General features: G+C 37.7%; 1 protein-coding gene across 5 annotated transcripts in view; it reads right to left on the bottom strand.

Moving 5' to 3' along the window:
- Positions 1-306: 306 nt before the first annotated feature.
- Positions 307-27,420, bottom strand: part of SLC35D2 (solute carrier family 35 member D2) — a 53,939-nt gene continuing 26,825 nt past the window's right edge. For 2 of the 5 annotated variants that reach the window (XM_022558902.3, XM_022558905.2), the window contains exons 5-12: positions 22,592-22,663; positions 21,552-21,620; positions 17,096-17,198; positions 15,692-15,784; positions 10,311-10,378; positions 2,729-2,807; positions 1,663-1,745; positions 307-928 (exon numbers count right to left, since the gene is read on the bottom strand). In XM_022558902.3, coding sequence (XP_022414610.1) covers positions 826-928; positions 1,663-1,745; positions 2,729-2,807; positions 10,311-10,378; positions 15,692-15,784; positions 17,096-17,198; positions 21,552-21,620; positions 22,592-22,663 — 670 coding nt within the window. In that variant the 3' untranslated portion in view covers positions 307-825. The remainder of the gene's footprint in view (positions 929-1,662; positions 1,746-2,728; positions 2,808-10,310; positions 10,379-15,691; positions 15,785-17,095; positions 17,199-21,551; positions 21,621-22,591; positions 22,664-27,420) is intronic. The other 3 variants (XM_089913014.1, XM_022558903.3, XM_022558904.3) reach the window with 3 other exon arrangements.

Below are 27,420 nucleotides of genomic sequence, written 5' to 3'. Positions count from 1 at the left end.
CCGGGGTTCTTCCTTCCCACACACCACTGGTCTGGTGGATCAGGCAAGCCCAGGAAAAAAATGTACCTTGGTTAAAGTCCGTATGATCTGAATTTCAAAGCCCCTGAACAAACCTGGAAGGAGAAGAGGAGAGAAATACGACCAACTTAAATGTTGACAGGGCACACTGAGTATTGTTTTTTCCACTGAGTTATTTTGTAATTTTTCCCAACATGAGCCTTAAAAGGAATATTACCCTTCAAGGCAGACTGAATAAATGACCTACTGTTTTTCTGCCTGTCTACAATAATATCACAGTATGAGGTATGCATATAAATTATTTTTTATTTTACTTTGATGATTGGGAAAAGATACCAACATATAAGATCAAATCAAAGCTAGCAAATAACTCTACTGGCAGTTAAGTGGCTGATTTTATGAAAATAAAGACATGTCTGTTTAAACCAAAAAAATGTTGCCGCTGGCACTCTGCTTTGGCTGGGACCTTTGAAATTAAGGCCAGGGTGCAGCATCGGCCTCCTTTGAAGCACTCGCAGTACCTGGAACAGCACACAGATGTGCGGTCCACGCAAGTGCCTTGGAAACAATCCCTCTCACCAGTGGTTTATTTTGAGAAGATTCACTTTCAGCTGGTAAGGCTTTGCCCGGATACATTTCTCAGGGCTGATGGTGGCTCCTCATGCAGCACGTGATGTAGATTCTCTTTGCATTTTGCAGACATTCCTGTTGTGCCTTAACCAGGGGTGAGTGCCACAACCAAAACAGCTGGGAATATTCCCTCATTCCCCCCAGTCTGCAAGCCAGTCTGCAATTCTGCCCCAGGTTCTAGCCCTTCAAATCTTGAGGGATGTTTTCTTCGTCCACAGGTTGTTTAGGTTTTAACTGGCTGTTTAAAGTTAAAAAGGAATATCTCAAGCCCCCTGCCATGCTGAAAGGAGAATAAAAAAGAGTGAAAATAAATTCCATAGATGGTACAACCAACAGTTACTGACATCTTTACAAATACAGTCAACTTAATTTTTTTGATAACTTGGCTGTTTGTTTCTTTTTCTTTATCTTATTGAGGTATAGGTGATTTACAATGCAGTCAGCTTAATTTGAAGGGAATTATTGAGCCCCCTGTTTTACTTCCTCAAATTTGTGTATTAATCGATGAGAATTAACCCTCTTATTTACAAATCTGTGGGGGCAGAAAAAGAGCAGATCAAGTCTAATAGAGAAACTTGGAGAAAAAATAAGCACTTGGTTATTACTTGAATAAACTATACAGTATTATCCTAAAATAGTGTCCCACCTCTGAGACCCCAAAATGCCTTTCAAAAGTATCTTAGTCACTCCTCCCAATATCCTTAGCACATGGCGCTTCAATGGAGCACAGATTTAGTGAGGCCCATTCACAAAAGGAAGACACACAACTTAAGGGCTTTTCTGAGAGGAGGAAACAGAAAATTCGATCTCAACCCTTTGAATTTTCATTACATGTCCCCATGGTCCACATGAAAGAGTATGTCATAAAAAGAGATGAACTGAATGATTTAAGTAAATTTTATCCTAGAAATTGTAAAGTCAAAACACCTCCTGCCCTTTCACTTATAACATATTAATCAGGCTTTTAAAAATTCATATTTTACTAAAATGAGTTCATTTAAAAATCCCACTTACCAAATATTTAACCCTACAAAGTTTAATACGGAGAAAATGTAGTCTCCACCTACTAACATTCCAATGTAGGCAACGGATACGTTCTGCAGAAAAAGAGAGGATTAATGATTTTAAAAGTAAAGGCTTTAGGGGGAAAACTCATATATATAGTGAAACCTGAAACTAAATACTTTAGTTACTTTTCAAAAAGACTCGCATATAGCAGGGGTTCGTGGAATATTGAATAAGTGGATAAAAACCATTACATATGGCTTTATAAAGAAAATGAAATAAACTACAGCACCATAATCACAGAAACTGCATTATCCATACCCTCTTCCAGTTAATACATAGGAAAAAGATGTAAGAGTTGGGTTGTAATCAGCTTTCCAGATTTCATCTCTTTACCATCATTGGGTAGTGAATTTTAATCATATTAGTCCTAAACTTGAAAAAACTAAGACATCTGATAAATTAAAAGCAGTACTCTGTCCAGTGTATTCTCAGAGGCCCTTGGGCAGCCAACAGAGAAGTCTACTGTTGAAGCACTCGCTCACGGTAGGAGTTCACGTGAACAGAAACACAAAGCAACTGCAGAACAGAATTTAGAACACCTCCACCCTCCTATTCATTAGTGTGTGTTCAAATGCATGTACACACACGCAGCATACACACCAGTCCCAGAGTTAATCACCTTATAATTGAGCATAGATCTAGGCTGAAAACAGTTCTTCACAAGAATTCCCTTTCTTAGTCAGCAAGGTTCTCCCAGAAAACCAAACTGTAGATCACAAGGTATCTTAGCACAGAAATTTGGTATTTTTTTCAGCTATTTCACTTGGTTTTCCCAGACCATCCTTTCCCACCATTCCCAATTTAAGTCATAATTTGTCTCTTCCTTTTAAATTAGCAAGTCTTCCCTCTGTTTTGTGGATTAGGAGATTAGAAGACCTAAGGAGGGATCACCCAGGCACAGCTGAAAATATCACAAGCCTCCATTCTTACTACAGCACGGATAATAACAACAATAAAATCAAACGGTCAATTTCCCAATTTGGTTGTGCATTTCGAGGCTTCAACCACTTACCTTGATGGCTCCAACCACCGCCGTCGTCAGGGCCGAATTGTAATAGCTGCACAAAAGTGTGGAGTACATCAACAGAAACCTGGGGCAAGGAAGAAAACACTTGAGTGTGCCTTACTGGTCTGGGTAATAAACAGATTAAGAAGAGCCAGTAAGTGGCCCACACAGGCATTTTAAACAAATAAAAAAGAAAAACACACCATAAAGATTAAAAAATACCTACATCTTAAAACATCTCAATAATTCGATATTTTCAGGAAAATGGTCCAGTTGTGCATTAGCCAAACTTTCTACCTTAGGTGTCCTTTTCATTTTGTCTGTGCATTTTCCATCAGTGTTTCCACAAGAAGGGGATAAGGACAATGAGATTTTTTAAGTGATCTGAAATCTTTCGCTTAACAGATGTTACAACAGTGGGTTTCAGTCCTCTCTGTGCATCAGAATCACCTGGTGCACTTTTAACACCATGATGCCTGGCAGAGGGCCTCCAACTGGTTTGAGGTGGGGACCCAGCCATATGCCATATCAAAGCTCTATGGATGATTCTAATGTGCAGCCAGTTCTGAGAACCACTGGTGTTAGCAGGGAAAACCAGCTGCAATGATTGCTAGCTTTGGACAAAGAAGATTTAAATAATGGATTCCACATGCCAGTGGTACTCCTGTACCTTATTACTAAAGTTAATCTGACAGGCATTCAACACTGACCAGTATATTGACACTTGTCAACAAAATGACTACAGAATCATGACCAAACAACCAGATAAGAAAATATACATATACACAGGAATGTAGAATTCAATCAGAGATAAAGAAATATATTCATTTCACTCAAGTAGTAATGAAAATTAGCTGTAACCTAGCTGGGGTGCAAAATTTCATCCACTGGAATCAGATGATTAAATGTTGAAAGAGGTTACAATAAAAACTGGTTGAGAATGAGACTGGAAAGATACTGAGAGAGCATAAGATGTATTGGATTTTAAAGCTAAACACCAGTTAGAAGGCATGAGCTTGGGAACTGTACTCTAAGAAAGGGCTCAGCCCCTAAGCATTAGGGAGACTCCCCCTGGGGCAATTTAGCACCCAGTCCCAGGTCCAGGACCAAACTTCTGATTGTTAATAACAGAATCTAGATCACAAACAGTAACCATTTTTGTCCTGAGTATGTTCATTACCAGGGATGACAGAGAAAAAATATTAGAGATAACATACGTCAAGCTGAGGAATAAACTCAATTACAAACAAATTCTGTAATCTTCAAAATAATGTCTGTCTTTGTTATTAAGGTAATTACAATAATTTGGCAAGTTAGAGAATCCAACATCTTGGTCTTTGTGGCTTGTATTTAAAATGTGCAATTGATATTAAATTTGCAATTTTCACTTGAATGGGATAAGAAAATCTAAGTCTGTACACAGTATTCAAATGTTTAAAAGAAGCTGATTTACCACATTGCCAAGCTTGGTTTATTAGATTTCAAAGAGTTGCTAGGCTTGTAAAGCAACCTGGCCCATCAGCTTCTCTAGGGCCTTATTAAGGCTTGGAATTGCTGGAAAAATCAGGTAAATTACATTTGTAAATCACATTTTAAATATTTAATTCTTTTTTAATTCACTAAGTTGTAAACAAGACTGATTTACAGTAAATTATTTAGGAGATTTCAATCAGTTAAACTCGGGTTAACAAACCATTAATCAAATAATGAAAGTAAATATTCTTATGTTAGTATAAAAATTACTAGCTTTATAAATAGAGCAAGAATATTTATAAATTGGCTTAAGAAAATCTAAGTTTTTTTAAATTTTTACAATTTTAATAAATTCAACATTAATTTAGAGTCCCAGGGAACTATAAATAATCCAACTTATGCATAAAATGAAAAGATTAAAAAACTCAACCTGGTGTTACTTGGTGCCTGCTCTGCTGGGCCTGGGTAGTAAGAGTATATAAACCCACAGCATCTGCCCTGAAGGAGCTAAGAGTCTAATAAAATAACAGAGATCACAACTCCCAGGAGGGGCCCAACCCAATTTCCAGGACACAGAAAAGCTTCCTGCAGGCTTCCTAAACTGGAGCGCAGCCTTAAACCCAGAACAGTCATGAATATCCTTTATGTCCTATTTTTGCTTAAAATTTCCTACTCCAGGGTTTCCAATCATGCAATGTTTTCTTCATTCCACATTTTAGCGAAACCACCTTGGCCAATATCCATCTAGCCTGAGTGTGGGCCACTAGGACACTCACCCACCAGCTGGGCTGAGCGAGGGGAGGAGTCCCTGTCTCCAGCCTCCTGGGGGAGTTTGAATTAGCGGCAGTCCTCCTAAGTGACAGATGGCATCTGACACAGGAACAGCCACTTTCTGCAGACAGAAAGGCTGCACTTCTCAGTATACCACCTGGGTGTCCCCAGAGAGGGTAACTATAAAATGACGAGGATCAAAGGAGTGTATTAAAACTTTTTCTAAGAAACATGATTTACTTCTATACGCAAATATGCACCTACACTGTCCTTTGGCTAAGACCAAGGTTCTGAATTAAAAGACCCTCCATTAACTCAATGCAAAGGAAACCACTTTTAACACCAAAAATGTCAACCTCCACATGACAGCTTTGATTTTAGCATCTGTGAATTAATAAAATGTAAAGATATTCAGCACTGCTGAATTCTCAGTACATTTCTGCCATTACGTACTTATAAAATCGTACTTATCATCTGTGTACATTTGAAAAATAATGGCACATACAAAAGATACACATTTATTCAGACAACAGATACCAGCTGGTGTTTTGGCTTATAGGGCCCCAAGGGATGGAGGTACCCATGTGAAAACCCCTGAACCAGAACCCTTGCTCAAAGGTTTCTTCCTGTTTCTGAAAAATAACACAAAAAATAACTGATTAACCCAAAGTTGGACGGCACACTCGTGGGAGTCACAAGCAGAACTCAAATGGCCTTGTTTACAACTTGTTGCTGGTTACCATTCCATGTACAAGCATACATAGAAGTCCAACACAAATGTTCAAATAATAAAATGCTACCTTTACACTCCTTCCACCAACCACAATTGTACCCAAGCACATTACTCTCTTATTTCAGATTTCAAAGAATTTCAAGTAATCTCATCTTGCCCATCTCTGGTAAGAACTCTCTCCTACCCCAGACCTCAGTGGTGTGCCAGGGAAGCCAAAGTCATGGGAAAAATATGATCTATTTTCCTGGAGCATTGATTTTACGCTACAATTTGGTTTGTTGGGAAATGATGGAAATATCTACACTCTTTGAAGGTTCTGTCACTCCTGTGTCCAAGCAATCAGCAGAATCCTATTTTGTCTTGGACCCTACATCTTGGCAGGATCAGTGAAGGTTCAAAGAATAGAACATTTTTTATGCTGTGAGTAGGGAAAATTGATACATCTGTGTTTCTATTAAGGAATATATTACTGCTTCAGTGAGATCAAAGAGGCTGCTACTAGGGCAGAAACAGATTAGGGTAATTGCCTCCAGGGCTTAGGGGCTGGTGCCAGATGCTGGTGTGAATGAACCAGAACCTGTCACTTCTCGGCAAGATTAAAAAGAACAGCAGAGCTAGCTTTCTAAAATCTAGTTTGTCAACTTAAATTTCAGTCTTATTTTACCTCTACCTGCATTAAATTATCGTGGCTCCCACAATCCAGTTTACCTGCCTGATGCAATTTCACTTCATCATATGCTTTATTTACAAACTCTTGATTACAAATAGCATTTCTTAAAGCTGAATCATTCACCGTGACTCAGAAGAAAAGTCTGCTCTTTTCACCATTCCACTGGCTTCTTAACATACAGTTCTAAAGTGTTATAATTTTTAAATTATATTTTCAACTCCGGATAGAGGGTTGGTGGTCAGAGAAAGCAAGTTTGAAATGCAAACTTGAAAGCAGTGAAAATAAGAAAGAAGCTGAGAGAGAGTTCTCTGGAGTCAAGGGATGGAACACGCACATGTTAGTCCTGAGGCTCCTTGAGCATGAACCGAAGAGAAGGGACAGCCAGTTCCAGCTGTTCTGAAAAGCAAGGATATGCTCAGAAGCTTACAATGGTTTCTATCACTGCAAAGAAGCAAGTGACCTAATCATCGTGTCCTCTGAGTGAGAAACTAAGAAAGCAGGATTCTGAAAAATGCACCATGCCAAAATGGAAGTTTCCTTCTAGAGCAGTTTCAGAATTAAAACATGGCGGTTGAAGATGAAGTAGACATAACAGAAGAAAAACTATTGAAGTCATGGGCTATAGGCAGAACCAAATCTGTCTGGGGTGAAAAAGGACAGCCAAACTGAACAGGCTGGGCTCAGAAATAGAAATATTAACAACAAAAACAATAGTTAACACTTACTGAACATTTTCTATATGTCTACACTAAGGGCTCTTTACTCATTCAATCCACATAACCTTATAAATTAGCTACATTACATCATTGTTCCCATTTTAAAGATAAGGAAATTGAGGCTCAGAGAGGGTAGATAACTTGTCCAAGGACCCAGAGCTAAAAAGTGGCAAAGCCAGGATTCAAATCTAGGCCATCTGATTCCAGAGTACAGGCACCTGTTAGAATGATGCCATGATTTTAGTGTCCTCAAAAGACCCACTTAAAAAACTGAGATCTACCTAGTTTTTACCCTGAAAGTTGTAGAATCTGAAATATTAATATTTTCATCATTTACTGATTTATTTTTAATTACTATGCCTTTATGACATTTTTACATGCAAAATGACTACTGATAAAATACTGATTAAGAACTTTTATCAAGAGAGTATTTGTTTTCTAGGAAGCACATTATTAATTGGAAAAAAAGGCATGTAGTTGTAGATAAATAGGGTCAAGATTCTGACAAAGAAGCCCCAGAAGTGCCAGCTCAGGCACTGCCCACCCCGCCACTCACTGCAGACAGCTGACATCAAAGGGTTTACTTCTTGGGACTTCCCTGGTGGCACAGTAGTTAAGAATCCGCCTGCCAATACAGGGGGCACAGGTTCGAGCCCTGGTCCAGGAAGATCCCACATGCCGTGGAGCAACTAAGCCCATGCGCCACAACTACTGAGCCTGCGTGCCACAACTACTGAGGCCCGCGTGCTCTAGGGCCCGCGTGCTGCAACTACTGAAACCCACGTGCCTAGAGCCCGTGCTCTGCAACAAGAGAAGCTACCACAATGAGAAGCCCACGCATCACAGTGAAGGGTAGCTCCCACTCACCACAACTAGAGAAAGCCCGCACATAGCAAAGAAGACCCAACGCAGCCAAAAATAAAATTAAAAAAAAAAAAAAAAAAGGTTTACTTCTTGATTTCCTTCATGGAATGGCTAAATAGTAAAGTGCAAGTGAAAAAAACAGACAAAACAAAACAAAAATATTATCAAGTTTATAATGACATGAGATAAAACTAAAACTTGGCTCTGCTGTTCACAGGTGAACATGGGCTTAGGCAAGGAAACGTGCTGGTCTGAGTTTGTGTGATATGGTTTGACTTTCTTTTAATTGTAATGGGGGGAAAAGGATGATTTCACAAAGGGTAACTCACAAACCCAGCTTAGTAGATTTTTTTCAAAGTTGTATGTTCTCAGTCAACAACTGGGAAAACTACAAATATCTTACTACACTTAGGCATCCAACAATGGCTGCCTAAGTACTGAGAGCACTTAGTACTCACCCACTGCCAAACAACCAATGCCTGAAAGAACACATTATTTGAGAGACTGTTGGTTTTGCAACAGGCACAAGAGATTGCCTAATATCCCCCCTTTGGAAAGGGGAGAAACTGGGTACAGAGTGATAAGGGGATTTGAGCCAGGCAGGCATCAGAGCAGCACACAATAGGTACAAGATCAGGGTGCTTCAGGGCAGAGACCATTGCAAAACAGCACTGTCTGTAAACTGAGCCCTGGGCCAAACCCCAAGTGAGAAGGGACACTAGCCCACTGAGGCCAGACCCTCAAAAAGGCCAGGGTGGCCCAGGTCAGGGGCACACCTGGCTACCAACTAGACTAAAAACAATTTGTCCCTGCAGGGAAGTTTCTCAAATTCCTATTTTCAGTCCACAGGACTGATTAAGATTAAATAATATGCTCACAAATCACAGGTCACCAAATACACAAGAAAGCAAACCATAATGATACTCACAAACTACATATTTAGTCAACCAACTACATATTTAGATTCTCAAGAACTGCAGACATTGGAATCGTCAGATGCAGAATACAGAATAGCTATGTGTGTAATATTTAAAGAAATAAAAGGTACAGTCTCAAAGATGACCAACAAAAGAATGTTAAGAATGAACAGACAAGTTTGAAAACAAACTGTGGAACTTTTACAAATAAAGTAAAAATTGTTAAAATCAAAAACTCCAGCAGGGAGGGGCAAGATAGGGGTAGGGGATTAAGAGGTACAAAGTACTATGTATAAAATAAGTAAGGTACAAGGATATACAGTACAACACAGGGAATATAACCAATATTTTATAATAACTCTAAATGGAATATAACCTTTAAAAACTGTGAATCACTATGTGGTATACCTGAAACACATAATACTGTGCAGCAGCTATACCTCAATAAAAAATAACTTTAAAAAAAACCTCCAAAGAACAGGTTAAACATTAGATCAGACACAGCTAAAGAGAGAATTACTGAACTTGAGGATATACATAAATATTTTTACTGATGTGATTACGTTACTGCAACTAAGATCAAGTTTAAGAATTGAAGAGTGTTGATCAAAGACTCATGAATTGTCTTAGTTCATTTACACACAATGAAAATTACAGTACTAGTAATGTAAAAAAATAAGGGGGAATTCATCTTTCTTCACAGGAAAAATCTTTTGACAAATAATTCCAAGACAGTCATTCAAAGACCCTTTCTTATGGGATAAGACACAGGTGCTTGTGTATACATGGAGCCCAGTCCAGGAAGGATACTCCAAACAGCAGTTGCTTCTGGAGAGGAAAACTGCAGTGCCACAAGGCAGGGAAGAAGGGAAGGTGGCTTATGTTCCCTATGCATCCTTTTGCAGCTTTTGTATTATTTACTAGTTGTATGTATTATCTATTCACGAAAAGGACTTTTCAAGTTTGGGGAACATATAAAAAGACAAACTGCATGGCCACTCAACAGGAAGCTATACCTAAGGAAAATTTTAAGAACAAAAGCCTAAAATTATTGGGCAATATAATGGCCTGGGCATCTCTCCTCAGAAAACACCCTGAATATAACAGGTACAACACTACAGAAAATGGTTATTTCCAAATATTTATGTGAGGTGAGAACCTTGGGAACCTTGGGACATTGTGACAAAGACAAAAAAACACATTTGAATTTGATAGGGCTGCTGATTTTATTTCAAACTAACTTTCAGAAATCAATATGCAACATCATATTTTGGAGGTCACATTTAGCATGGGTCCCAATCCACTCCTCTGCTGCAGTGCTACTTTTCAGTAGAAGTTGGAGAAGCAAAAAGGGATTTTGACAGAGCAGACGGAATGTATATTTTGATTTGACTTGTTAAGAGATACCATAGACCAAAGCTTCTTCTTATCTATGGCTTCTTACCCCAAAAAACAGGAAAGAAGAAACTGTATGATAAATAGAACATTCTTCCATTGGTTGAATTCAGTAGCCTATTATCAAAAAGAAAGAAAACTAATGGTTAGATTAATAATACTGGTTTTACCAGTGTGTACACTCTAGTACAAATTCCAGTTTCGCAAACAGAAAATACAGTTTCAAAAATCCTGGGTAATACCAGCTGTGTGACATTGGGCTAATTATTTTTCCTCCCTGAACCTCAGGCTCATTTTACAAATGGGGATTATTTTTTAAAAAACTTCCTCAAAAGGTCAATGTGAGGATTTAATGAAATTGTTTAGAAACTTACAGGTGGCAAGAACAAAATGACAGCTATTATTGCTGTGGCTATCATTAAATCTTTACTAATTTGTAGTCATAAAATCAGCGTTGTGTTTTTAATAAATAATATTAAAAGAAAGTTTATTATAAATTTAATAATGCTGGCAAGACTAAGAAAACTTAAAGTTCATAAACTGTTTTCAAGAATTTGCACAAGAGGAAAAAAAAAAGGGAATTCCCTGGCGGTCCAGTGGTTAGGACACAGAGCTTTCACTGCCAGGGCCCAGTTCCATCCCTGGTTGGGGAACTAAGAGCAGCCAAAAAAAAAAGAATTTGCAAATGCTTAGGAAGTATCATGAACAAATAAACTATTGTGTGCTATTTACAAAGCAATCAAGTAATTGGGGTAGAGGAGCTGGTAGACAGAGAAGTTTAAGGCAGCTTCTGCTCTTAGGTGAGAAAATAAAAACCCTTTTCAGGTAACAATAAAAAGGAGTATTTTATTCATGATTTGTCCCTTGCCTGCGTCCAAAAATGACTTTACGGTGACTCAAGACTATATGTAAGTACATGCTGAATACATGATTAAATATAAATTCTATTCACTTTCTATTAAGCAATACTTTGTTAGCCAAGTTTTAGTAACTTTGGAGATTTAAAACTATTTAAATCTTTCTTAAGTTTAAATCTTAAGTTTATAGTTCAAATTTTTAAACCAATTAAAATGGAATTCTCTTCTCTGATTACACTTTACTGTCACTGTTTCATTAGTAACACTTTGACCACCTCTTATGAAAAAATCCACGTTAAATGTTGATAACTGCCAAACATGGTTGATGGGTACATGGGATTTGTTATACTATTCTCTTTCCTTCTGAACAGGTTTGAAGGTTTTCATAATAAAACTTTCTTTTTAACACTTACTTGTGAAATAAAAAATATAATAAATATAAATCTGTCTTACTGGCAAGCCCCAAGCTGACCAGAGGGTCATAAAACATCCAGGACAGTTTATACCAAGAGAGTCAAAGATCAAAACCAAACAGAAACTTATGGAAAACATTCTGTGTCTGAAAAATTAAATAAGATTGTGAATAAGAGCAAAGCATATGCCCCAAACTTCAAACCAAAGGTAGGAAAACACTTATTTACTCAAAGAACTGGGAGTATTTATGAAAACAGTATACAAAAACTATATATTCTTGATACCACATAAACCATTGAGAGCTATGTAGTAATTTTCATAAAAATACTTGGATTCATTGCCAGCCTAAATTTTGATAGATTTTAGTTTTATTTTGTTTCTTTAATAATGATGAGGCTCTGCTGGTGGCATTTTAAAAAGTCATGTGGCATGACATTTATTTGAAAACATAGAAAATAAAGATGAGTAACAATATTAAGTACTTCCTCCTTTAGACTCACTATTGCTATGAAAATATGTTGGAGTGTGAATCTTTTTCATTTTTCATTAATGTGTTTTTTAATCAGAAAAAAAGTCCTATTATTTATCCCTATTCATCAACTGCAACACACTAAATGTACCTTGAACTTATTGCAATGATTCAAATAACTAAAGAAAGTTCACCCACTATTTTCCAGGGGCCTAATTTGTTAACAAGAGGAGCTGGCATTACTGACTTTGTCAATCACAGATAGAATCAAGGTGCTATTACCAGATCTGCTGACTGTGTTAAGTCGATGACTGTGTAAGTCCAAGGTCCAAGAGTGAACCCCCAGTACAGTGAGTCACACACACGAGTCTTAACACAATCTCTGACCCCCTACAGTCAACCGGGAATAATGACTCATCCAAGTACTCCTTCCATTAACAAGGGAAGTTAACCTTTCACTCGAATTCCTCAATTAACTTTCAATACAATCAAACCAAACTTGGCAAATAAAATGCAATTTTATATTGCAGACTAACACACCTAATTATGTAAGTTCACTACTTTTTTGTATTTGGTTCACAGTCTAAAATGGATTCAGCCATGGTTAAAAGTGACCAACTGGAAGAAATTCATAGTGATTCAATGAACACAGAGCAAAACAACATTAGTAGTGAAAAATCTTACTATTTTTTCCTACAGAGTTTTTTAAATTACTGGTTACAGTGTTATCTCTTTTGGCATCTCTTATCATATAATAATTTTAAATTAGAGCCAAATTTTTAACTTTATGGTTTTCGTATCTTTGTCATCTTATAGAAAGCCTTCTCTTAACAGTCTCTTACAGAAAATAAATATATTTTTCTGATTATAATTTTTCTTATAAACTTTTAAATTAAATCCATATATTTAGCTCTGATCCATCTGGAATTTCAGTGAATAGTTATCATTGCTGGGGCTCTCAGGTAACTATAGTAACTTCTGTTTGAAATCTTAAGAGACTGATCAAATGGAAGAGGCTAGATGGGTAAATACTGAGATATTCCAGCATCGAAAGCCAGAATAGGAGCATAATGTTCTCCTAGAACACCAGGATTGAATAAGTTAAGGTAAATGTTAGGCCTCTTATACTTTCTAAGCTATAAGTGATAGGTTATAGTTTTTATCATATGTGAAGGAAAGAAACAAACACTTTTCATATACTGATACAAATTAAAAAATTGAGGGGCTTCCCTGGTGGTGCAGTGGTTGGGAATCTGCCTGACAATGCAGGGGACACAGGTTCGAGCCCTGGTCCGGGAAGATCCCACATGCCACAGAGCAACTAAGCCCGTGCACCACAACTACTGAGCCTGTGCTCTGGAGCCTGTGAGCCACAACTACTGAAGCCTGTGTGCCACAGCTACTGAAGCCCATGAGCCAAGAGCCAGTGCTCCGCAACAAGAGAAGCCACCACAATGAGAAGCCTGCACACTGCAAGGAAGAATAGCCCCCGCTCACCGCAACTAGAGAAAGCCTGTGCGCAGCAACAAAGACCCAACGCAGCCAAAAATAAATAAATAAAATTCTTTTTTTAAATTGAGATTACAGCGGATGATGTGTTTCTAGAGCCAGACAGCCCCCTGGATCTATCACTTACTGTCCTTGGAAAGTTTTTTAAACACTGTGCCCTAGATTCCTTGTCTATAAAATGGGGATAATAATAGTACCTTCTCCTCAAGCTACTGTGGGAATGCAACGAGACAGTTCATGTAGAATACTTCAAACAATGTCTGATAGAATAATTCCTCAATAATTATTAGCTATTTTTACTATTACTTGAGAAAGTATAGTAATTCTGCATGGTAATCATTACAAGCAGGTGGCAACTTCTGAAAGCACCATGCTATAAGTTTGTAAGTCAACGATTTAAATGTGGACATACATATTCCTACTGAAATGCTGTTATAAATTATTAACATAATACATGTAGTCTATTTTCAAAAGGTACCTAAAATTCAGTTTCTGGTCACTACGCCATTTAAAACATTGTTCCCATAGGGAAATGTGCTTTTAGTTTCAATCAGGTGTTCTAAGAGTTCCTAGAAGTTTCTAGATTTCTCTTTCTAGAAATAAATATATATCTGAAAGGCTATAAAGTACCAGAATCTCAGAAGAGATAAACTCCAGAGACTCAAAAGAAAAACTCATTTTTATGATAATGAAAAGAGACAAGCCAGTAGGACATTGAGGGCTCATAATTTCACCTTGTTTATGTAATGCTGCTGACACTAAACTGGTTTAATTGATGGTAGCTGAAAAATAAATAATGTGCTTTTAGATATTCTGCCCTGTTCATCATTGCTAGAGGTATACGGGGTGCTTGCTTTAACTTCCAATATTCTGAACTAACAGTGAGGCCCAGGTTCACACACTGAGACCCCTTTAATCAAAACTGGGGTTTCTTGGTAGTTTTCAATATAAACATATGGAAATGGATGTTTACCCCTGGGGACATTGCTGCTAAGCCGGTCAACCTTTCTCTTGTTCTGAGAAAGGAACTGTACAAGGGAGAAAGTATAGTTCTGAGAAAGAACAACGAGCCCTGACATTCACCCCAGGAGTCCCTGGAATCTGAAAGCTTCTAAAGTCATTCAAACCCCTAAAAGGTGACAAATGGGATTGACGCTCAACCCGTGTGCACCACACAACCATGCTGACTGTTAAATACAGAAATGCTGTCAACGTCTGCCGCTGGGGTGGGGGCGAAGGTGGGGGACTGTGAACCCCACCCCCGGCCCAGCAACAACAACAGGGTCAATGAAGGTTAATGCCCAGCCCACGGTGTGGAGGGAGACGTCTGTGGGAGAGGCCAGAGGCCACACTAGACCAGGAGTTTGCCCAGCACACCTCGTTTCTCACATGAACTTAAAGTGGTTTGTCTGGTAACTTTCTGAGCCCGCACATTTCAAGGTAGCCATGCGGATGTTACGGGGTGAACATTCACTCTTCCTAAGAGATACCCACCCCCTAACTGGGCCTCCCATCCTTCTACTAACTTATCATTTTATTTGTCTCTGACAGGTGTACAGCAGATAAGGTGAACAGGGCAAATACCAAAAGAGCAAAACCTTCTCAAAATTCAAATGTAGATCCTGGAATATTTAGAGGCAAATGCCATGATGTCTGGGATTTACTTTAAAATATTCCGGGGGGGGGGGAAGTGAGAGCAGATGAGGGTAGATGAAATAAGAAGGGTGAAATGCCAAAAAGTGTTGAAGCTGTGTGACAGGTACATGAGAGTTCATTAAATTATTCTATTTTGTGTGTATTTTTCCAAATGTCCATAACAAGGGTAATAAATAAGTAAATCCATTTTTTAAAACTATCAAAATCCCCTTCAAAGTTAACTAGCTTTCTCAGGATCCCCATGCCAACAAAGGGGAAAGTGAGACTCACACTCAGATTTTTGTTGTTGTTTTGCAAAAAGCTTCAAGACCAGAGTTTTTTTGACTACTTCCTGCTACTCCCCACAGTTCTAAAGATAAATGCCAAGAAAAGGAAAGTGTCAAAGGTATTACTGGGCGTACCAAACATCTTGCTTTCGGAAATCCTAGTTACCTTTATACACTTTTTATTTCAGTAAGTACCACAGGTTAAATATTAAAATTTTAGACACTGCTAAGTAAGAATGAATGACTGTCATCAGCTCACCTGTCGAAGGTCTCCAGTAGAGACACTAATGATAAGAGTTGGGATAATCATGAAGCAGGCATTGTAGAAAAGCACTCCATATTTCCCTAACTCCTGCAAAAACCAAGAAAACTCCGCTCAATTTTAGAAATATGAAGCATCAGACTTCCTGGAGCCATTTATTTTATTTTATTTTCCCCTGAAGCTAATTACACAACCATGTACTTATGCAGAGTTAGAACATGCATTCTGACCAGCTCTGTATTGGAATATTTTCAGCAAATTTCTGATGTAAAATGCTTCATCTCAAGCGTACTGTGATTTCCAAAAAAAAAATTTGCTCTATCCAAAAAATGACGGATAAAGTGGAAGGAGATGGATGGACTCCGAGGTTCCATCCATCTCTAACATTCTAATTGTTCTTTTTTTGAAAGCATGCTATTCAAAATGGGAAATGTGGAACAAAGTAAACAGCATTAACAATATTAATATAAACAGAACTCCTTAAAAAACATCTGCTCTTTCTATTAAGGAACAGCAGGGTTAAAACACCAGGTATCTTGTTTTCCAATCTTGCATAAATTTAATTTTCGTTAGAGGCTACATCCGCCACTTTCCATACAGGGTGACACACTGTGATTCTCAAAAGACAGCAAAACCAGTTTTGTAAAACTGCCACCATTAAAAACCAAATGGTAGTGCAGAAAAATACAGCGCAGATAAAAAAACAGCTCACAGGAATAAGTCTGTCCATCAGAGAGAACACCCTCACTCAACACAAAGAACTCGGAACAAAGAAACATATGCCTGGCCCATCCTCCAGAGCTTCCTGCACAGCTTGGGGTGTGTGGGGGGGGGGCGGTGAGGGCTGGGAGCTCTGACCTGAGGGCAGCCACAAGGAAGGAAAGCTCATCCGCCCACCAGCCCCTCGTGACAGGACCTTATAAATTATCCATTCCAGTCATCTCATTCCACAGGTGAGGAAACCGAGGTTTGGAGAAGTGAAGGTTCCAGGTTACAATAACCAGTCAGCAGCAAAACTTGAATCTGTAACCCACATCTCCAGACTCTCAAACTACAGCTGCTTTCAGAATACTCCTGACTTCACACTGGTCACTGAGGATGATGGTAAAAAAAACTTCTAATTTTAATTTGCCTTTCAAAATAATCCCCTTTCTATATAGTATTCTGACTTTGCATCTAAAATAGTGCCCATTTTTCCCTTCCTACCTAATTTTCACCCAAACTTTGCAAGACAAGGAGTAACAAGAACCTATGCAGACAAGATAATTAAAAAGAAATTAGTAATCTGTAGATCATAACATGTAAATTAAATTACATGTCATCTTTACAAGTTCATTTTTTCATGTAATTTCAGTGGCCAGATGACGAAGCCTAAAAGCTAAAGGAGTGAAGATCTGGTACCTTTGGGTCCATTTTCTGTTTGGTATAAACACCATTCGCTGCTGTGAAGATATCATTCAGGAATACAAAAATATAGCCTTCCAAGTTAAAAGCAAGGTCAGAACTGGGAGGGAGAACACAGAGGAGTATGATTACTCAGAAACTCACAACTTGGCCTCAGACACTCTCTGTTTCATCTTTCCTAATCAAATCCATTTGTGACGCTAGTAACTACCTTTTCTCTGGCATATTTTCCCCCTGTATGGTGATGAATGGTTAATTCTTCTGCCCTGTCCCCAGACAAAAACAAGACCAGGCCTTCAGGAGGCTTAAACTTAATCACAACCGCTTAAAACCAGAGGGACATTAACCATCTTCCTTTGACTGCAAAGCCATTCTTTTGCTAACTGGTAAAGAGGAATGATTTGTTCAACCCACCTGTGGCTTATTGTAGTAAATAGGGCCTTCCCCAGAGTACAGCCCTCCGGGGACAGCTGAGCAGTGACATGGTAAAGGGGTCAAATGAGGAACTGACACCTCCATCTGGTCCCCACTCACGTCATCCACTAGCACCCCCACTATCCTGTCCATCAAAAAGGCAAGGCAGGGATCCATTCCTTCTCTGCAACTCCTCTAAGGCCCCTTTCTTCCCATTCTTTGAAGCATCTTCTCTTCAATTTCCATTTTAAATAAATAACACTAGTATAAAAATGTTTGGGGGGAATATGGCAAAGGGAGGAGAGAGTGAACAACAGCTAGGCCGGATGTGATGCATTCACCTTCACTTGACCTTGCAAACAGTACCACACCCATGTCCAAATTCATAAGTATATATTGTCAAGAAGGTTTCCTTTACCCTCTTTGGGTCAGTGTCTGGGGGCCTGTGAAGTTAACTGACAACAGACAGAATAACGGGGGAAAAAAATACAAATTGTTTTAAATATTTGACATGCACAGGAGTTCACAGAAAAGAAATGAAACTCAAAGAAGTGGTCAGACTCTGGGGCTTAGATACCATTTTAACAAAAAAGAGGGTTTGGGTGTTAAGGAACAAATAAATTGTGGGAAAGGGACTAGGAAATACATAGGGGAAACTAATGGAAGATAAGGGTTATTTTAATAAGGTTTGTTTATGCAGATTCATCTAGATGCTTACTCTCTGTCTCTGGTGATAAGAATCGCTTTCCTATTTCAAGTACAGGACCAAGGGACACCTTCACAAAGGCAAATTTATGGTCTACTTTTAGGTAGAAAAGGGAGGGCAGAGAACTCTTCCCACATCTATTGATTCTCAATTGCCTTCAACTCAAAATAATGTTTATGCCAAAGTGGCATATATTGGAGTGGCATATCCTTATCCCCTTCAGTATCAAAATAAGATTATTTCTAACCAAAGAGAAGGAAATAGGTAAAAATTGCATCAAAATCTGAATGCAAATTAAACCAGATTTTGCTTGAGGCTTCCACTGGCATTATTTACCTACAAATATATTTGTGAGAATATAAACTAATTTTAGATCATCATAAATCATAATTCTCTGGCTCAATCACAATAGAATCTCTGAAAATAAGGGCTTTCCAGATCTTTCCTACCCACATTCAGCTCAGTGTTAAGAAGTGTCTGCCATTCCCTAAGATGGCAAAGAGATGAATGAGCAAAAAAGTGAGGTACCTTTCCATCCAGAGGAATGGAAAGGAAGTGTTACTCACTTCCTCAGGGAGCCTAAGGGGAATTCTTGGAGTTTTCAGGTCTCCTACTTGAGGGGGCCAGGAATTCCCAACATCATTTGTTTAGGCCAGTAGTGAAAGCACAGACGTTTGATAAGAATTTACTTGTGTTATAAATGGGAGCAGATTCATGGTCAACCCGTGTGATTGTCATTTAGGGCTGTTCGCAGACATTACATTTCAACTTTTGCTGGCCATGTGACTTGCTTTGGCAAATGCAATGTAAGAAGATGTAACACGTCACTTCCAGGGAAAAGCTTGGAGAGCCAGCAGACAATTCCCCACATGCCTTCTTCCCTTCTGGATGAGCAAGGAAACCCCCTTTAAGGCAGAGGTTCCATCCCCCTGGGTCCCTAAGTAGCTACAATGGGCAGAGCACTCCCACAGCATTCACTGATGTTAGTATGCATCTGGAGTGTGAGCAGAACATACCTGGTATGTTAAACAACCACGATGTAGGGGCTATTTGTTACAGCTGCCTAAACTGGCTCATCTGTTACCTGCATTTGATGAGTTAATTTGAGTGAGAGCAGAGAAGGGTGCGGTGACAGCTGGGCTGCAGCTAAGAACTGTGCTTGTTACCCACAGGGATATTTTCCATTCTGTGGGTGCTGAGGAAGGGGAAAGCCGAGAATTACTATTCCAAGCTGGCTCTTGGGTAAAAGTTAGATGTTTTGGGAAACACTACTTACCCTTTCAGCTCACCAGAGTATCACCTATGAGCTGAATTCCTACTAACTGCTTCTGGAGATGTGCTTTCATACACACAGAGTCTGAAGTGCCATGCCTCATCAAAGACTTACATTTTTATAAACCAATTTTTGTAAAAGTCTTCAACTGGCTCTAAGTTAGTGGTTTTCAAACTGAGCTCCAAGAAACCTAGAAGAGAGAGGCGTCCCTGGGGAGACCTCAGCCCTGTGGGAGGAAGGCACTTTCAACAGGGCACCTCCCTTTTTTAGCTACTTCATGCATATGTTTTGTTTGAACAAAAGTCTTCATGATCAAAACAGGCTCTAAGTGTGGCTGCTTAATGTCTGTACCAGCACCATATCAGGCATGAAACACAGCACTGAAACCAAACAGGCCAGCTTTAAGGGGGATGAGCTCAGCCACAGCTAGAATTGGAGAAGAGGAAGTTACAGATAAAAAAGGCAAATAATAAACCCTGGTCTAGGCAAGGGACTAAACACATTTATAACAATAATAAACATCATTATTATTGCTAATATCTGTCACCAGCTGGCATGCTATATCTTTAATCAATTTCTTTTGCTTATTATCTGTTTCCACCAACCTGAATGAAAGCTCCATGAAGGCAAGGATTGTCTTGTTAACTGCTGGATTCCTCAGCACACAGAATGATGCCTGGCATCTAGTAAATGCTTCAACATGTTTTTGTTGAACTTGACCACGAACTAGTGTAAATCCTGGTTTATTATTATCTCATTTAATTCTCATAGTGATGCTATTAGGTGGATGATATTCTAATCTGCACTTCACGGTCAAAATAACTGGGGCACAGAGAGGTTAAATAGCTTGTCCTTGGTTATATAGCCAGTAAGTGAGGAGACTAGAATAGGGTTCCAGACATCCTGGCTCTGTAGCCCACACCTTATTTAATTTGCAATTAATGATCCAGAACTCTTGTTTCTAAATGAGTTAATGAAACTAGTTTAACTGAAATTCCTCCAACTTTTTCTTTCTTCCTTTCATTCACATAGGTTTTTCTTTTCTATTACAGTCATCCCTCCATATCCACGGGGGACTAGTTCCAGTACCCCACACCCCCACGCCCTCTACATGCAGGTACCCAAATCTACGGATGCTCAAGTCCCTTATATAAAATGATGTGCAGCGTCTGCATATAACCTACATAATCCTCCCATATACTTTAAATCATCTCTAGATTACTTATAACACCTAATACAATGTAAATGCTATGTAAATAGTTGCCAGTGCACAGTGAATCCAAGTTTTGCTTTGGGGAATCTTCTGGTATTTAAAAATATATATATTTTCGATCCACGGTTGGTTGAATCCACAGATGCAGAAGCCTTGGACACACAGGGCCAACTGTATCATTTATACCTTATAAATGAGGAAACTGAGGCACAGAGAGGCTAAGAAATAGCTGACAGAAGTTAAGTTTCAAACCAAGGAAGGTAACTGCACACATGCTTTAACCACTATGCTAATAAAAGGAGTCCGAGCGCCTGCTTTCAAATGCAAACTTGGAGCCCTTATTCCTGGTCAGGTATATTAATGAATAAGATAGTAGTCATGCACTGGTATTGGCTCATGTCCCAAACATTTAATGAGAGTATTCCATCCTTGGAAATATTGACCAATAAGGCATCACACGATGATAAAACAAATCAGCTTACAAGGGCTTTATAAATCTGTTATTCTTAGTCAAATGCCTAAGAACTTTTCAAAATTCTTTGTAAAATTTTTATATTGAAGACAAACATTCAGTAATAAATGTATACAGTTTACTCCTTTTATGAAGAAAAGCTGTATTAATACCTTGTAATGCTCACTCTATATATTTCTCAGAAATGTTCTGGCCAACTTGGAACCCAGTTTGACTTTCATAGGAACACATGGGGATTCCACTAACATCAACAGATTTGTCTCTTGGCTGCTCAATTCAACTGCAGCCAGATGGAAAATGAAAAATGAGGAGGGGGCCAGGCCTATTGTCAAAGACACAAAGGAGTTATTGAGCAGAAATAGTCCAAAGTCTTACCCAGCTGCTATGAAAGCACCAAGAATGATGGCAAAGACACTGACAATGATGTTCAAGGAATACTGTTTCCTGTAATAAATAAATAGTGGATGGATAGATAGGTAGGCAGACAGATGGACAGATGGATAGATAGATAGATAGATAAGGAAAGGAGGAAGAGAGGAAAAAATATAGATTATATTTTTAAATAAACTGCAAATAGACATTGTTAACAGTTTTATAGCTAAAATCTAATGGACAATGCTTTATGTAAAAAGAGTACTAAAGGTACCTTAAATGGATTAGGAAATCAGATCAAATTTACTTTATTTCTTAAGTAGTTGTCTTAATCTAATTACAAATGTATTTTCTCTGTTCTCACTAGAAAGACGCTGGGACAAAATGCAGAAGAGCTCCTGCTGGTGGGTCTAGTTGGTATGTACTTTAATCAAGCATGCAAAGATTAAGATAAAATTCAATAGTAAAACTTAAAACACTGGGTCATCATCCAAATTTCATCATTAAATAGTCTCCACAGCAAAATCAAGAATCACCTTTTTAGATGTCAGCCTGAGCATTTTTATGAGAAATTTTTAAACCAACATTATAAAAATTAATTTATTCTGATGTTACATCATACTTACTGCATCAGAATGAATTTTCCCTGATTTTCTGCTACTCCTATTCTATACTATATATGTGGACAACTTTTCCTCTACATTCCAAAATCAGTGTATATTCCATCTGGCTCAAGAAACAGATTTACATCTGTTTTGGGGTTGTTGGGGTTTCTTTTTATCATTTTTGACCACACACACACATTTTATTTATCTAATGTAGAATTATAATTGTTTTTAAAAAACACTCATTACATTCTTAGGGAATCATGGAAATAGGAGACTGCTTTTAAGTGAACAAACCATTTGCCCTTAAGTTATTGCTACTACCACTTCAAATCAACTATTTGAAAAGATGACTAGATGTTGAGAATTTGCTAGGTAAAAATAATGTGGGGGTGTGGGGAGAGGACACCAGAGGAAAAGAAGAAAAACAAAAATCACCCGAGTATGATGGTTTCCAGGAGTAAAGTAAGTGGAATGGTAAATTTCCTGAGCACGGTGAACATCGGCAAGCTGTCAGGAAAAGATTCAAGTATAATATCATCAGACACCAAGTACTTTTTTAATGCCTTACATTTTAATTAAGCCCATTAATTTTCCAAATTAAATATAAGGAATTAACCTTAATTATCACACATGCTACTAATAAGTCATATTAAATAATAAAAAGAAATGGAGATTTAATAATTTTATGCCACTTTTACTTACTAGCAATTCAAAACATCATACTATCCAACTACTATAAAGTTTGTGCTAAAAGATTATATGCAGTGTGAACCAACACAGCCTTTGACAAATCAAGTTGGGACTATGTGTGGACAGTCATTAAATGGTCCTAACCTAGGACCTAATTACTTCTTGCTGGGAAACTTACCCTAAGATAATAACCCAAAGGAAAGAAAAAAAATCATGTACACAAACACGTTCATTGCAGTAATGTCTTTGGGAAAAACATCAGAAACAACCTGAGTATCAGACAAGGCAATGATTAAATAAATTATGATAAATCCACTTGAGGGAACATTATACATTAATTCTATAATATAAAACTTTACCACTCTTCGAAAACGAATATTAAATAAATCAAGGAGGTGACAAAACTATGTAGAGTCTACAACTGTAATAAAATACATTCTGTATATGGAAAAAGACTGAAAGTGAGTATTTAAAATAGTATGTTAGAGGATAAAATTATGGGTAATTTTTCCCTAAAACTTTATGTAATGAGACCACATTCACTGCCTTTCAAAAATACTTATGAACCTTTCACCCACTCTCAAAACCCAGAGATTCCAGAACACAGTTCAATGCACAGCCACAGACTGCCAGGGCTGGAAAAACCCACCTCCATCTGCTTCCAATGTGACCCTGAGAAGATGGTGACCAAAGAAAGGAAAGCCAGAACCACAGCGTTTGTGGGGTGGGGTGGGCAGCTCCTCCTGACCAGACCTGAGGAGGGGTTTCACACTACAACCAGAGAGCAGTGCAGAAAGAATTTTCAGGAACTTCACTTAAAAATGTCTTATGAGACTGGTCTGAACTGCCTTTTTCAAAGCAAGACAAAAAAAAAAAGTCTTATTATTTTCCATTAAATTCAAAAAGTATTCTTAGATGATGCCTTTTAAAAGCAGATAAGGGGAATTCCCTGGCAGTACAGTGGTTAGGACTCTGCGCTCTCAGTGCCGAGGGCCTGAGTTCAATCCCTGGTCGGGGAACTAAGATCCCATAAGCCATGCAGCACAGCCAAGAAGAAAAAAATAATCAAAAAATAAAAGCAGATAAGAATACTGAATGGTAAAAAGCTGAATGTTCTTCCCCCTAAGATCAGGAATAAGACCAGGATGTTCACTCTCACCACTACATCTATTCCGCATGGTAGTTGAGGTTCTAGATGGGACAATTAGGCCAAAAAAAAAAAAAAAGTATACAGTTTGGAAAAAAGAAAAGAAAGTTGTCTCTATTTTCAGATGATATATACAGAGAAAACCCTAGAAATCCATTAAAAAATATTATTAGAACAAATGAAGTAAGTGTGCAGGAAACAAAATGAATATACAAAAATCAACTGTACTTCCATACACTAGCAATGAGCAATCCAAAAAGGAAATTAACAATTCCATTTATGATAGCATCAAAAAGAACAAAATTCTTAGGAATAACGTAACAAAACCAGTGTAAGAATTGTAATACACTACAAATTACAAAATATTGTTAAAAGGTGAAAGAAGATTAAATGGAAAGACACTCCATGTTATGGATCAGAGGCTTAATGTTGTTAAAATGGAAATACTTCCCAAATAAATCTATAGATTCAACACAGTCCTATCAAAATTTCAGCTGGCTTTTTTTCCCCCAGAAATTGACAAACTAATTCTATAATCAATGTGGAAATGCAAGAAAACCAGAAAGCCAAAACAATCTTGAAAAAGAAGAACAAAGTTGGTGGACCCAATTTCAAAACTCACTACAAAGCTACAGTTATCAGTATTATCTAGTACTAGTTTAAAGATAAACATTTAATCAAAGCAATAAGATTGAGAATCAAGAAATAAATCTTTCCAATTACGGTCAATTAATTTTCAACAAGGGTGCCAAGACAATACAATGGGGAAAGAACAGTCTTTTCAATAAATAATGCTGAAACAACTCAACATTCACATGCAAAAGCATGATTTTGGACCCCTACCTCACACTATATAGAAAAAATTATGTAAAAATATATCAAAGAGGGGCTTCCTTGGTGGTGCAGTGGTTGAGGGTCCGCCTGCCGATGCAGGGGACACGGGTTCGTGTCCCGGTCCGGGAAGATCCCACATGCCACGGAGCGGCTGGGCCCGTGAAAAAAAAAAAAAAAAAAAAATATATCAAAGACCTAAATGTAGGAGCCAAAACTATAAAACTCTTAGATGAAAGAATAGGATTATATCTTCATGACCCTGGGTCAGGCAAAATTCTCTTAGACACAATACCAAAAGCACAAGCAACAATAACAAATATAAATATATCAGACTTCCCCAAAATGTTTATCTATTTTATAAATAGATAAACAACATGTGATAGATATATACAATAGAATACTATACAGTCTTACTAAGGAATGAAATTCTGATACATGCTACAACATGGATGAAACAAAAACATTATGCTAACTGAAATAAACTGGACATAAAAGGACAAATATTGTATGATTCCATTTGTATGAAATATCTAGAATAGGCAAATTCATAGACATAGCAAGTAAAATAGAGTTTACCAGGGCCAGGGGGATGGGGGAATGGGGCATTCGGTTTAATGGGTACAGAATTTCTGTTTGGGATGATGAAAAATTTCTGGAAATAGATAGTGGTGATGGTTGCTCAAGATTGCGAATATACTTAATGACACTTAACTGTCCACTTAAAAATAGTTAAAATGGTGAGTTTTATGTTATGTATATTTTACCTTAACGATTAATTGAATTTTTTAAAAACTTAGAACTTTTGTGCTTCAAAGTACACCATCAAGAGAGTAAAAAGACAATCCACAGATTAGGAGAAAATTTTGCAATCATATATATAATAAAGGACCTGTATCTAGAATACCTAAAGACTTAAAACTCAATAATAAAAAGATAAATAACCCTGTTAAAAAATGGGCAAAGGACTTGAATAGACATTACTCCAAAGAAGCTATATAAATGACCAATAAGCACATAAAAAGATGGTCAATATCATTAATCATCAGGGAAATGCAAATCAGAACCACAATAAGATACGACATCACAACCACTACGATAGCTATAATCAAAAAGATAGACAATAACAAATTTGGCAAGAATGTACAGAAATTGTAACCCTCGTACACTGCTGGTGGGAAAGTAAAATGGCACAGCCACTTTGGAAAACAGCCTGGCAGTTCCTCAAAATGTTAAACACAGAATGGCCATACCCCCAGCAATCCTACTTCTAGGTATAGACCTAATCAATAGCAATTCTGTTCTTCCACTTCATCAGGCCAAAGACCATGAAGGCATCCTGGTCTTTCTTTTTCTCATACCCTACATGTTATTCATCAGGATACTGTGTTAGCCCTTTCTTCTATATATATCCAGCACCCAGACTATGGCCTCAACCTCACACTAAAAATAACCAGGGGATCCTTGGAGAAATGGCAGGAAAAGTCCAAATAAATCTGGGACATCATGTGCCAGGAAGCAAGGAAGTAATCAAAGACTACTGGGGCTCTAGAACATAGGAGTCAACTCAAAGAGGCTCCCACTGACCTGAGATGGTATAATTTGAGCATCAAAAGAAGTATTTATATAATGAATTAAAACATTAAGTAAATGAAACAAATAGAATAATGGAACAGAATAGAGAGCCCAGAAATATACCCACACAAATATAGTCAACTAATCTTTGACAAAGGAGCAAATACCATTCAATGGAGATAGACTAGCCTTTTCAACAAATGATGCTCAAACATCTTGACATCTACACGTAAAAAACCCTGAATCTAGACACAGGCCTTATACCTTTCACAAAAATTAAGTTCAAAATGGATCATATACCTAAATGTAAAACATAAACTTCTGGAAGATAATGTAGGAGAAAATCTAGATGGCCTTGGGTTTGGCAATGAGTTTTTAGATACAACACCAAAAGCACAATCTGTGAAAGAAAAAAATGATGGTGGAACTTCATTAAAATTAAAACTTCTGCTCTGAAAGACAGTGTTAAGAGAATGAAAAGACGAGCCATAGACTGAGAGAAAATATTTGCAAAATGCCTATCTCATGAGGGACTTGTTTCAAATAAATGAAAATGCATGAGTTAATAATGACGGTAAAAAACAAAACAAACAATAAACAACAACTCAATATTGAAGGTGACAGGACACTAATTTATTACTCTGAACATTTATAAATAAAGCTTTATCCTGCCTTTCCTGTATGATATGGTGAATGAAAGTTTGTATTTATTGAGGAAGTTTAGACAATTAATGTAGAAGGGGTGATATAGTTAGAAAATCATCATTTTTCAATTTGAAATGAAATAATGGATCCAGACAATGATCATCAATAGAGGCTAAAACCATTAGGGGAAAAATCGATGGGAAACATTCTAATGAAGGGACCAGACTGACCCCTTAAAATCATTAAAAGTGGAACTGATCCATTAAATATCATTAAAGGTGGGATAAAACATTATGTATCCCATGAGGTGATGCAGTAGAAGGAACCCAACATCACCAATAAACTGATGTTGCCTGAAAAATTGAATCTGAATCTG

This window comes from Delphinapterus leucas, chromosome 6, assembly GCF_059928025.1.
Source record: "Delphinapterus leucas isolate spDelLeu-1000000601 "Yukka" chromosome 6, BTC_Dleu_Yukka2, whole genome shotgun sequence".
In the NCBI taxonomy this organism is placed as follows: domain Eukaryota; kingdom Metazoa; phylum Chordata; class Mammalia; order Artiodactyla; family Monodontidae; genus Delphinapterus; species Delphinapterus leucas.
This window is presented reverse-complemented; position numbering and strand designations above follow the sequence as displayed.